Raw genomic sequence first — 12,479 nt, 5'->3', positions numbered from 1 at the left:
CGAGGCTGGCGGCTGGGCGAGCAAGGCCCGGGTCTGTCCTTGGGGCGGCTGATGAGATGTGCCAAGCACCTCTTCAGGCTGGCGGCAAGGTGACAGCAACCGGTGTTAAGTGGCTCTCAGCACCTCTTGGCATTGGGCTGCCAGCGAGCACGCCGGTGCTCTGCGTGCCGAGCAAACGGTTTCGAAGGGGGCCCTTCCTCCTCCGCTCGGAGAGCACAAAGGCATTCGGCTGCAAGGAAAAGCAGAGACAAAAAGCCCAACGGTTGTAAGTGGGTACAAGCGCGGGCTCCGGCGTAAAGGCCAACCGGTGAAACCGCAGACGATCTAATTTCCTGGCAAGCAGAGAGGCAATTCGGTTTTGGAAATACGACTGGCAACGCATTTGGGGGGGAAAAAGGAAAGTCACCCCGAATCTTGACCGCCTCCCACTGCTGTTTGTGCATGCAGTCAGAGCACGGCCACGCAGCCAGCTCACTTTGGGAGGGAGGAAAAGGGATGAACACCTCTTAAAAACAATCACTAGTCTGAGTGGGTGCTGTTGGAGCAGCCCCATCCCTAGCTGACACGCTCTCCGCCTCGATGACAGCATGACTCCACATTCATGGCAGCAACTAGGAACGGGCAGCAGCAGCCACCGCCATCACCAGGTTGTTGCAAAACAACTAAACGCCAGCATCTTCCATTTTTCAAAGCGTCTATCCTCGGGCAGGTGGAAAGCCTGTGTTGCTATTCTTACCGAACGTGGAGATTTACAAGAAAAAACAGTCGTCTTCAGATCTCTGAAGGATTCACAATGGTATCAAAGAGTTTTGCGCTTCTTTTAATGGAGAAACCACCTACAAGGCACATGTTTTTTGACACGCTCCAAAACGGTCACTGGGAAGAGCTCTTACCATAAACGCTTTCTCATTAACAAAGTTGTGTGCTGGAAGTTTAATTACAGAAACTATCAATGCAACGGGAGATAAACACTTTGCTTTTGAAGGGAATTAATTTATTTGGAGGTCTACATCACACAGGCACACTGCTGGAGATCCAAGCAATGCCTGACCTCAATATCGTTAAATCATGCTCCAGGGAGCTCTCTCGGATTTTAAACACTTATTTTAAGAACAAACTTCTTTCTTCCGAAATAAAGCCACGCTTAAACATGGGCGATGCCCCAAAAGCCACCTGCACCAGTTTTTCTAGTTGTTTTCTTGGAAAACAAACAGGCAACAGACACTAAACAGGCAACTTTGCGACATTTCGGTTACCAACGGGGAAAGGAGGTGGCAGGACTCCGGTTCCTCCCGAAGGGAGGGCAGGTATTTTGTGTAGGAAAAACTGCAGGGAAATGTCATCGTTCCCAGCTGCAATGCGCTTTCGAGGAGTTACGAGGCATCCCCGCTTGGAATTCCCAGGTTCCCATCCAAAATCCGTGTGCTGTAAAAAACTTTTGGCCGATGAACGGTGTTGCCTCTGTGCGCAGAGTGGACCCGCTTTAGGAGAAGGTCAGCTGCCCAGACGTTGCATAGTATCCAGAGGCATCCGAGGAGAACCTCTGGGAAAGACGCACCGAGTCCAGCTGCACCTCTCCGAAGTAGAAGTTCTCGAAGAGCTGAAAGAAAGGAGAAAAAACATTTGAGGGGCACCTACGGAAATGCAGCCTGCAGCTGGTCCACGGCAAAAGCCGTCCTCGCAAAAAGCCTCTACTCATAGACTTGTTTTGCCTTTAATGAAACTATTCTGTAAGTTATTTTTCCCCCTAGAGACTGCACTTACGCCTTTAAAGCAAACCAGGTATGAAATGAACACCTCTTTTTATCTACAGCAGCAGTTGCTCAAACCTTCCCTACCTTGCTCTCATTAAGGGAGCTTGGGGAGGCTACTGACCCCCCTCCGAAGGCCACCACCCTGGGGTGGCTCTTGAGGCCGCAGGAGCAAGGATTGAGGCCAGGATGTTTTTTACCAATCCAGGCCACAGGACGTAAGACTTAACAGTTACGGCTCAGTCCTAATTCAAACTAGCAGGCTAGAGGCGCAAGGCTCTTCATCCCAGCACTGACCCCGCTTTGTTCAACAAATCCTTCTTTGTTCGGCAAAGACTTGAGCGCAAATTAATGAAAGCAAGCCAACTCTGGGACCCGGAGGGCGTGTCTCTGCTGATTAATCCAATCTATGAAGCAGACCAAAATAATGACATCAGAATTTCTAACAGGGAAGTTCAGCAATATTGCTGAAAAGGCATCGTGTCCAAGTGTAAAGTGCTCCTCCCGTTCCATTAAGACGCAGCAAATTGCTCTATCTGGGAACATCAGTTGTGCCTTAGGAAAAGCTTTCGCTGGAGATTCTAATTTCAAAACTCCGCTTAATGGGGAGTGCTGTGAGTCACTGAGGGCCTAAGCAGTGACATCTCCCCACCCCGGAGATCTCCAAAATGTCCATTCCATCTGTCTCCTATTGAATTTTCTATCTGTCCCTGCAGGCATCGGCTCAAGACAGTCGCACACCCCCCCCCTCCCAGCCGTTACAGAAGGCACGAACACACTAACGGCCAGTGAAAGCCCATGCATTAATTACAACGCGGCCTCCTAGAGCCAATGGTGCATCAATTCCTCCATATAGTGAATGATCAAAACCCCAAATACCTCGTTAGCATCTGAAAGGCTGCACTTCACCTCCTCCAAAAAGGCATTTGGCTCTGCCTGGCACTGATTTGGGCACCACTGCTCTTTTGTTGGTTCTCCCATTCTACTTTGCAAATACCTCTTTTTCGAAAGCAGACCAGCCAGGTTTCTTTCAGGACAATTTCTGGTTGCACTGTCACTCCTCCACAAAGGAAAAGTGCCTTAGGGAATGCCATTCCCTGTCCATTTTCAGGGCACAGCAAGGAGGCCTTCGGCCAGGGAGCACAACCGAGGTACGCAGGCCACAGGCCAGATGCCAGGCACCACAACGAATCCAACCCCTGCTCCAGACTGCCAGCTCATCCGGACAACTCCCCACTCAGGATTTGGCTGAGGCCAGCAATTCCTCATCGACACAACGACAGTCAGAACAGCATCTCGGAAGAGAAGGGGTATTTATGCGTGCCGAGCCAGCTCTCAGCAATTGCTAAGCCCCTGCTTCAGTTTGAAATGGCTGCAGCTGCAGTCAAACGTGCTGCAGAGTCCTCGCTGCCAGCAGCCCCCCTGCCAGGGACCACCCCCTCCCCCCCGGCCCTGCCGGTGTGGCAGCACGGGCAGTCGACCCCCAAGCTGCTTCTGCAAAAAGCATCTGGGTTAGCACAAACACCGCCAAGAACTGGGCTTTTGTGCACCAGACTATTTAGTCACAGCTTGCCTGCCTAGGAGAGGCGGTGGGCAGCTCGTCCTGCCTTTAGGGTGACGCTTGTCCCTTAAGACCCCGGCACAAGGACTTACTTTGCACAGGGCCCGAAATAATTCGCCGTTAATCACTCAGACTCATATTAAGCTGCAACTTGCTGCCAGTTCTTCCGAGTGGGTACTCAGCAGGAGCCAGACACCTCACCACAGGGGTCACGCAGATCCCCGTCCCAGCAAAAGGCCCTGCCGCAGCAGCCTGGCTTCAAGGGACACCGTACGCGTGGCTCTGCGGCCGCTGCCTTAAAGCGGGCACCCTGTTGAAAAGAAGTTGTGCTAAGGGAGCGTCTCAAACAGGGAGAGAAGGAAAAAGAGAGGAGAGAAACGATTACAGCCACACAAACTCAATTTTATACAATTAAAGATTTATACAATTAAAGATTAATTACGTTCCCAAAAGCCTGCGTAGTTCATGTTAGAGGACTTAGGATAAAATGCCTCATTAATAAGAGATGGTAGTAAAAAGGGCTTGGTCTCCTTTCTCTTTTTGTTTTGGCGGATCTGAGAAGGAAGGATGATTTCCAGCTCTCCTGAGCTTGCTACAGTGCTTGCTGCCAGCCTGTCCACTCACCCCAAACCTTAACACCCGTCTCTGTCAAAATGGTCGTTTGTATCGATACTCCTTTCCCTCACAGAGCACTCTCCACCCAGGAAAAAGGGAAATTGTTTCTCTCCATTCCTAACGGAGAGAGTAGTAGGTGAGTTTGTAAGCAAGCAGGTACTAGGATTTGAAAAGGATTTTTTTTAAAAGAGCAGGGGGATGAGATGCATTTGTATCTGTAGAATGAAGTCTTTGCAAACACGAAGGAAACAAACGAAACACTGGGATATGCCGGTCCCATCAGCAGCCCTGGAAGTCAAACCTTTACATAAAACAGCCAAAGGAAGAGTCTTTCCAATACTTGTTTCTATTATCTCTGCACACCACAACCTGTTTTTCTTACGAAACACACGTACGTCAAAGCAAAAATTAGTCAACGAGGCAAACCCTTGCCCCAGCCCCTCTTGCCTCGCACAGCCCCAGGCACATCGGACCAGAAAGACAATCAGAAACTCCCAGAAGACACTGCCCAGGTCAAGGGACCTCCATTTGTACACTGCTAAAAGTGAAGCAAAACCCTTGTACCAAAGCACTTTGTATTCCCTTGGCTTTTTTAATACCTACCACCTCTCGTGTGTCCGAGCGTGTGTGTGTTTCCCAGGGAGAACGCTGCTAGAACTATTGATTTTTGGTAATGTAGCTGTACTTTCTGAGAGTAAACATGCTACAAGATTTAGAGGACAACCACAGACATTTTTTTCAGCTCTCCTTTCAAGCCGGCTTCTCACTGATGCTTCTTTGCTCCCTGAGGCTCCCACGACAGAAGCCACCGGACGCCAGGCGTGGGGATCACAGCCGAGCCACCGTAGGGCCAAGATCTGCCTCGGGCAGTGGGAAGGGAGACCCCTCAAACATCATCCTCCCAGACCGCTGAAACACTGGGAGCTGGCTTCCCGTCATGAAAGCATCCTGCGCTCAGGTCCCCGGGGGCTCAGGAAGAGATTTCAGAAGGCCAAGCCTCTGCTTTTGACTTTCACTTCTATTTATCTTGGGGAAAAGCCAAGCAGAGGCGAGAAAGATATTTATATCTCCCTCTTCTCCCCAGCCACCACGGAAATGCTCCGGTTTCAGAGGAGGCCTGTAGCACAGCTGATGAAATGCCTCCTATACAAGCATTTTAGCATTTTTTATTCTGGGCCAGGAAAAAAGATACCTGGAGGTTGTTACGCTTCAGGTGCAAATGCTGATAACCCTAAGACTTGCCTAGTCCCCCTCCTGTCCCTTCCCCCGGGTGCCAAGGGCCCACCTTTCCCCAAAAATGCTGCAGGGAGCACGAGGAGGCATGGATCAGGAGCAGATAGGAGGGAGGCGGGGGGAGGAAAAACGCAATCACCCGCACGGTTACCGAAAGCCATGTCATTTGATTGGAGTGCGACATGAGGCTCAGCAAAAGCGCAGTAATTCTATAAATCCAAACACGCTGAAGGATTTACGTTGCCTAAAGAATAAATAAGAAGTTGGGGGCTGGGATTTTTTTTTTTTTAGATATTATAAATGAAAATGAACCTGATGGAGGTAAAGGTCAGCTTACGAAGTCAACACCACACACGCCATGCAAGCTACTAACTCCCATCAAGGGAATAGCACTTATCAGACGAAGTGCCCTCTGTCTCCCTGCTGCCTTCCCAAATTAAATTAGAACGGAATAAGGAAAGAGCATTGTTAACTTCTAACCTCAGACCCAGTACCTCTGAGCAAACATGCCAGAGATGTGCCCTGCCTTGCAAATCACAGCCAAAGGCTCCGAAACCGCTCAGCGAGGATGCCTGGAAGGACACGGCATCTCCCATGGGGAGGAAGCAGGTGCCTAGAGAGCGGCATAGCAACCTCCCGGGAGCAGCATCCCAGGACCTGCAGGGGATGGCAGGGACTGCAGCAGCATCACCTTCCCAAAAAGCCACGAGACTCGGAGATAGGGAGCATTCTGGACCATGGATAACCCTTATTTCACATGTCGGCCTGCAAACCATCGTAGGCCCACATGTGCAAGTGCTCCTCCTTCTCCCTCTCCCTTCAGGGGGGCCGGGTCCAAGGACACAACCGTGCAGGTAACAACGAAAGGCAGGCAGCCCTGAGGTAGCTCCCAGAAAGTAAGCTTTTCTCCATTTCTCCCCTTAAGTCATCTGTTCTGAGCCATGAAAAGTCAGCAGCACGTCTGTCATTTCTAACACCCCAATTTCTCTCATTTAAGATAATTCCGTTCAGATGTCGGAAAACCTTCTTCCTCCGAGGTCCGTTCCCCTCTATTACCCACAAATTACATAGCAGGGCTCCCTTAGGGTGCGACAATCGTTTTCTGACGGAAGACAGAGGCTGAAGACTTGTTTTGGGAAAGAAAGAATCACACATCAAACCGCTCGCTCCTTGCAAACCTGAGCCAGAAATGCTAGTACAAACTTCAGCCCCCAAACCACAACAACTTCCTTACCAAAGGCAGAGCAACAGATTAAAACCAGGATGCCTCTTTTCCACATTTTTTTCCCCCTTTTGCCTAAGCCTGTAAAGTAGGTTTTACCGAAACAAATGCAAAGGAGGACGATTCCTCGATGAAGCAGTTAAAACGTGTGTCTAAATGATGTTGCGTGCCCGAGCGCGGGTATTTGTCAAAAAGCCATCCTTGGGGGCTTGCTTCCCACAGACAACGCTCCCAGAATGAGACAGCACCTTTGTGTTCAAACCTGGAAACAACAGTAATAAATCACAGCGCTAATCCACGTAAGGACAGCAGCGACACGTTTCAGCTCCGGTTATGAAGAGCGGAGATGCCAACACAAACCGGTGCTTTTAAATCACCTGTCACGGGCTCAACAAGCATGAGAAATATTAATGGATTCGCCTGGAGAGGCACTGGGCAGCAGGAGGACAAAATAAGTCCAGACAAGGGAAGGGAATAAGAGGTATTTAAAACTTCCTTCACGTAATCTCTGGCTTGCACTCAGGCTGCCTGGCCTGGATTTTGCTGCTACCATCAGGATTATTGATCAGTTTTGAAAGCCGTATGTCATCTACAGTAGTCAGCCAAAAAGGAGCCATCCTGAATTAATAAAAAGTCCAAGCAGCTCTGCCGAGAGCCTCGGTGCTCAGAAATGCCGAGGGAACAACGATTCACTGCGATGCCTCGCAATTAAAAACTACCACCAAAGAGCAGCATTATCACAGGATAAAATGCATACGCACACACGCATACCCCCCTAGTCTGCGGGGAGCTTGCTTTGTTGTGAACTCCAGCCACAGAAGGCAGTGCCTTAGGGTAGGGGTATTATAGATTAACAGTACAAAACTGTCCCCGGTGAATCAGCGCTGCGGGCGAGCAGAGGCATGTAATGTCATTAGCCTGTGACCAATCAGCCTAAGAAACTCGGCTGCCCTTGGCAGGGAGCTGAAGGGGGGTCCCGTTTTCTGTAGCTGGAATGAGTAAAGAAATTAGCAACTTCTGAGATGCGGGAAGGAAGAGGCTCGCAGCTCCGGGAACCTACAAGTGCGGATGAGCTCTTCCTGCTGCGCGGTCAACGCTGAGGACGGGACGCCAGCGATCCCTTCTCCTCTGTTTTGCCCCGGGTTGAAGGTGTTTATCCACCAAAAGATCCCTTCCAGGAAGGAATGCGAACAGGTTGAGTGCCACTTGTCTGTGCCTCCATGGGAGAACATGTGCAGGAGGATCGCTTTTGACAGGCAGCCCAGCACTCTGGCCGTGCAAGATTGCACTGGGAATCAGGGTCCAGCAGCAGACAGCCGCATGGAGAGAGCTCAAACCAGGAGATTAAACTCAAGCTTCAGAGGAGCTGCAGGCTTTACAGCTTCATCTGCTCTGCACGCAGTGGCAACAGTCACCAGCTCGCCCGGCGTGTCCTGGTTGGGAGCAGCGGTGAATGAAGGAATGAACTGGGAAAGCTGGGAGGGACACGGGCTTGCTTTCCGTGGGAAATCAGCACGCTACGGTGCAGTTATCCCCTTCGGGGAAGGGAAGAAACAAACAAAATCCCAGGCAACCCGCTGACAAGCACGGAGAAAAATGAAGCGGCGTTTCTGAAGAGGTGCCTCAACACGGAGCAATGAAACCTGTTTGTTTTCAGACTCTCTGCACCCTCCCCTGGATATTCCGGGCAGTACTCCCAGCAGAGCATGACCCCAACACCCCAAACCCTTCTTGCGCTATCTTACATTACAAGAGAGGCAAAGGACCAAGACAGGATCAGACCATGGGCTGCGACTTGCCCAAAGAAACATCAGGCTATTTCTCCATCTCATAAGGGATGATACATTTGAATGAACGCTTGTACAACACGTGCACAGCTTGGGACAGAAAACACTGCAGAAGAGCAGAGAACAATCGCTCTTCCAAATCGTCTGGCTAAAGCACAACTGCGGTACCCATGCCAGCTACAGCAGGGAAGGAGCCGACTCTTCGGCAAACTGCTGTGTTACAGAGCTGATACCAGCATTAAGCAAAAAGGATCGATAAAGCAAGTTACTGATGGCAAAAAACACGGATGGAATAAAAATTAAAGAAAAAAAAAAGATTGAAAAATGAGAAAGCAACACTCAGAAACACTGACGGACTCTAAGAAAGTCCACTGAACTCCAGCAAACTCTATCCATTGGAGCTGTTCTGATTAACCGCCTTTGCTGCACGAACCGCAGCCTCCAATCCTGCTTTTGGGATCCCACCTACCCTCTTAACGCGCCTCACTCCTGCGACCTCCCACACAGACCCGTCAGGACCTCTCAGGTCTGAGCAGCACCTCTGTCGCTCCTCGGCAGGCTGACTCGTGAACACTGTTCAGCAATGGAAAGCTGTTGGTAAAAGAGGGACCTCGAGGACCAGCCCGCCTGTGCCCCGTTTTTGGCTTTGCGGATTTATGCTACCAACACCTCCCTGTTGACCATCCTAATGGTCTACAGAAGGCTGTTACCTCCACAGCACGAAGCGGCAGAAGCTGCCCCAGTTCCCAGGCTGCGGTACGTGCTGGCAGAGCTCCTTCTTCCTCATCCTCAGAAATGGACCAAAACCCTTTCCATTTGTGACCTAAACTACCTCAAAACTACGACAGACAAACCCCAAATCAAATCCCTTGGTGGCTCCCAGAAGATGAGACACAACTGGGCAACATGTCAAGATCTGGGGAGTTTGTTCAATTAATAGATTTTTTTTTTTTTTCTATTTTCAACTGTCAAAATATGTTTCCTGAAACAGTTTGGTGCCAAAAAAGAAATATCTGATTCCTGTATTATTCACTCTGGACACCACTCCACCAATGATTATCTGTCAGAGGTTTAATTGTGCTTGGAAGCTGGCCAGCAATAATGCACAAGAAGCGTAGGAAAAGTAGGTAGGCAGGCACTCATCCAGAGAGGCGGCTCTTCCCAGCGTTCCCCACCTCCTCTCCAAATTAGCAACTGCTTCCTTTTCACGGCTTTTTTAAAGGACCGCTGGCTGGGCATCCAACTCCTTCCATTACTGTACAGGTGTTACAGGACTAAGATGTCATGCAGAGTCGCAAGGCAAGGTTGGAAGAAAGGGCCAGGAAGGGGAAAGAGAGAAGGCGGTTGTCATCCAGGCCGTCATCACAAGCACGCTGCCTGCGCCAAGGCCTCCAAGCATCGGCCACAAAGCTCCGTGGGCGTATGCGGATCGTTTGTTTTGTTCTGCAAGTGTGCAGCTGGCTCTGGAGTGCCCCTCCATCACCAATATAGCATCGAGTCCTTCCACCCAGCTAACGTGAGGAACAGCCCTTCCCCTCTCGTCTTCTTTCAACCTCTGATAGGTTTTAAAAGGTGGCAGCAGAGGCCCTTTCTCACCTCATCTCCCTCAGGAAGAATAAAGAGTACAAACTTCAGGAGGGAGAAAAACCGGTCAGAAAAGTCCCAGCGGCCTATCTTTTGGGAGCGCAGCTGATCTGTATCACGAGCAAAGCACTACTTTATCATTTCCATTAGCTTGCTACTTCTGGAGTCATTTATATCCGCAAGCTTTGCCACAAACCACCAAGACCTGAAATTACAAACAAGCGAGCACCTCGGGTTAGCGCAAGCCCAACACGGGATGCAAGTCAGGGGTATCTCTTCTATGGCACAGGAAAAGCCCTTCCAGTTAAATCACCGGTGCTGTCCCTTGGAAAGCAATAACAACATAACCATCTCTACCTGGAAAAGTACCACCAATGTAAGAGCAAGAAGCATGTATGGAGTTCAGGGAGAGAGATTCTAGGTATACAAGATGGGAGGTTTCTTTTTTGTATTTTTATTTTACTGAGCCAAAGTAAATGCCACGTAAATGCCAAGAAGCTTTTGGTACGTTCACAAATGCCATCTCATGGGTGTTTTGCATATATTCCACATAGTAATCATACAGGGACAAGCTGAAGAAAGGATCAAAAGAGATCATCAGCTCCACCATCCTCTCCTTCCCCAAGGTGGGAGAAGATCATTGGCGGCAGATCCTGGACTAACATCTCCGCTCCCTCAAAACAACCGGGACCCCCATTTCCCCAGCTCCTCTAGAGCAGTGCTTCATTATCCTTCCCATTACAAAGATTTTTCCTAACACCGAATCTCTTGCTGTAATTTAAGCCCGTTATTTATTGCCCTACCACCAGAGCACGGAGGACAGAGTACCCACTACTAGCAAAAGCTTTCACATGCTTAAAGAGTTTTTCCTATGTGCTGTCCTCCTCCCTCCCTTTGTTAGCCTCAAAACAACTCTAAGTCTTTCAGTCTCATCTCGCAGACATTTTCTAGCCCTCCGATTATCTTACTTTGCCTTCTGGGCTCTTTGCACCCATCCACATTGCCCAAAACTGGACAACTATTTCAGTGAGAGGCTGAGTGCTAAGTGTAGTCAGAGATTTACTTTACAGACATTCGCCTCTCTCTTTTATTTCCACAGACCTACTCAGCTGGCTTGCGCTCCGGAGCAGTCCCCCATAACCCAAACCCCTGTCCACGGGGCTGGTATTGAGGCAGTTCTCCGTCCCACACCGATGCCACCGCTCCCTCCTGGACCTGTCCTTGTTTGCAGCAGCCCATTTGTTTCTGCCCGATTTCTCTGACCATTTTGGAGCTCTGTTCCCTCCTACCACCATGTGCCACTTTCCTGCCTCTCCCCAGCTGGGTTTCATCCGCAGACCTAAGAGGAACACGGTTCATCGCACCCTTCCGACCTCCACGGGTGGGAAGGCTACGAGGCTTCCAGCTGAGCTCTGCGACCATGGAAGCAGCCGATCCTTCTCCTCTGACTGCTGCCATGTGAAACCCTCAGCTCTTCACAAAACTGGAGCAAAGCCACCTCAGATGCCAGAGGGTGATGCAGCAGTGGGGAGGGTGACATTCAGCAACAGTCTAAATTAATCTGTCAGGTCTCATTTTTTTGCAAATAAAACTATTCAGGGCCAGCTGCAGGCCTTTGTTCAGCTGAGATCCTCTCCCTCCAGGGTTCCCCTCCTTCACAAGCCAAATCTAGCGGTGCTCCTGCCACTGCCACGCTGCAAAACCTTTGCTTCAGCTCAAGGTTTTGGGTCCGTTACCCCCCCTCACCACAAATCCATGAAAATTCATGCGCTTGAGGAAATCAAACCCTAGTTGCTATGGTGAAAGGCATTCTGCAAACTAAGAAACAAATACAAGTGGGACATTTGGAGGTTACTGGATTTTTGCACATCTTTCAGCAAAGAATAAAAAAAAACCTCCAGCACTTTAAAGGCTCCGCCAGCTTCCCAGACCCTGCTATGCCTCAAACATGAGGGATTCACAGTACAACTTGTTTAAGGAAATTAATAATCGAGCACTACATTTCTCCAAAGAAGCCTCATCCCCGTGGCTCCTAGCTCTGCCTATTATAGCAAATGCAGCAACAGTTTTTAAGAGCTGGGCTTCGGCTTTGCTGCAGAGACGCCAGGAGGCTTGAGATGCATCCGGGAATATTAGGACAAGGAGCTCCCATCAATGTGACCTACTCGCTACGCTCACCAAACCACCAAGAGGAGGAGCCCAGCTACAGAGCCAGTAAATTCATTTGAACAGACCTGGGAAATTATCCGGCAGAAGGGTCATGGCACCTTGGGGATGAACTGCCTACTTTTGCTAATCAATGTGTTGGGTGGTTGTTTTTTTTTTGCACTTAATGTGCTGGGTCTCTGTCTTCTATTAAGGCGCCGCTGTAATTCAACCCCTGCCAGTTCCAGCGAGAAAAATTGTCCTCTTAAGATTTCAAAGAGGTGATGGTGTCTCGGCTCGGCTGGTGGCAGAACAGCCATCTCGGGGAAACAAGGAGGCGGGATGCCCACTGGGTGGGAAGCAGAGGCAGCCACAGCCTGACCTCCAAAGGCAGAGGTACCCACAGCACCTCCAAAACGGTTGAGCTGCTGGGCTGGAGGGGACTGCGCCGGTGCAGGCAGCCCTGTCTGGAAGGGGCAAGAGGATTCAGAAACTTTATAACCCTCTCAGAAAATCCTCCCTCTTCCAGCACTCACAGTTCCTGCTAAAATTAGTCAGAGAGGTGCTGAGCACCTCTGAAA

The 12,479-nt window shown here is 50.0% G+C and overlaps 1 protein-coding gene across 1 annotated transcript in view; it reads right to left on the bottom strand.

Moving 5' to 3' along the window:
• Window positions 1-1,483: 1,483 nt before the first annotated feature.
• Window positions 1,484-12,479, bottom strand: part of ASCC1 (activating signal cointegrator 1 complex subunit 1) — a 36,150-nt gene continuing 25,154 nt past the window's right edge. Inside the window, exon 9 of the mRNA XM_009709606.1 lies at window positions 1,484-1,600. Coding sequence (XP_009707908.1) covers window positions 1,484-1,600 — 117 coding nt within the window. The remainder of the gene's footprint in view (window positions 1,601-12,479) is intronic.

The sequence above is a fragment of the Cariama cristata genome, unplaced genomic scaffold (assembly GCF_000690535.1).
Source record: "Cariama cristata isolate BGI_N322 unplaced genomic scaffold, ASM69053v1 scaffold25751, whole genome shotgun sequence".
Taxonomy (NCBI): domain Eukaryota; kingdom Metazoa; phylum Chordata; class Aves; order Cariamiformes; family Cariamidae; genus Cariama; species Cariama cristata.
The sequence above is the reverse complement of the archived record's forward strand: the minus strand, read 5'-3'. Positions and strand labels throughout refer to the sequence as shown.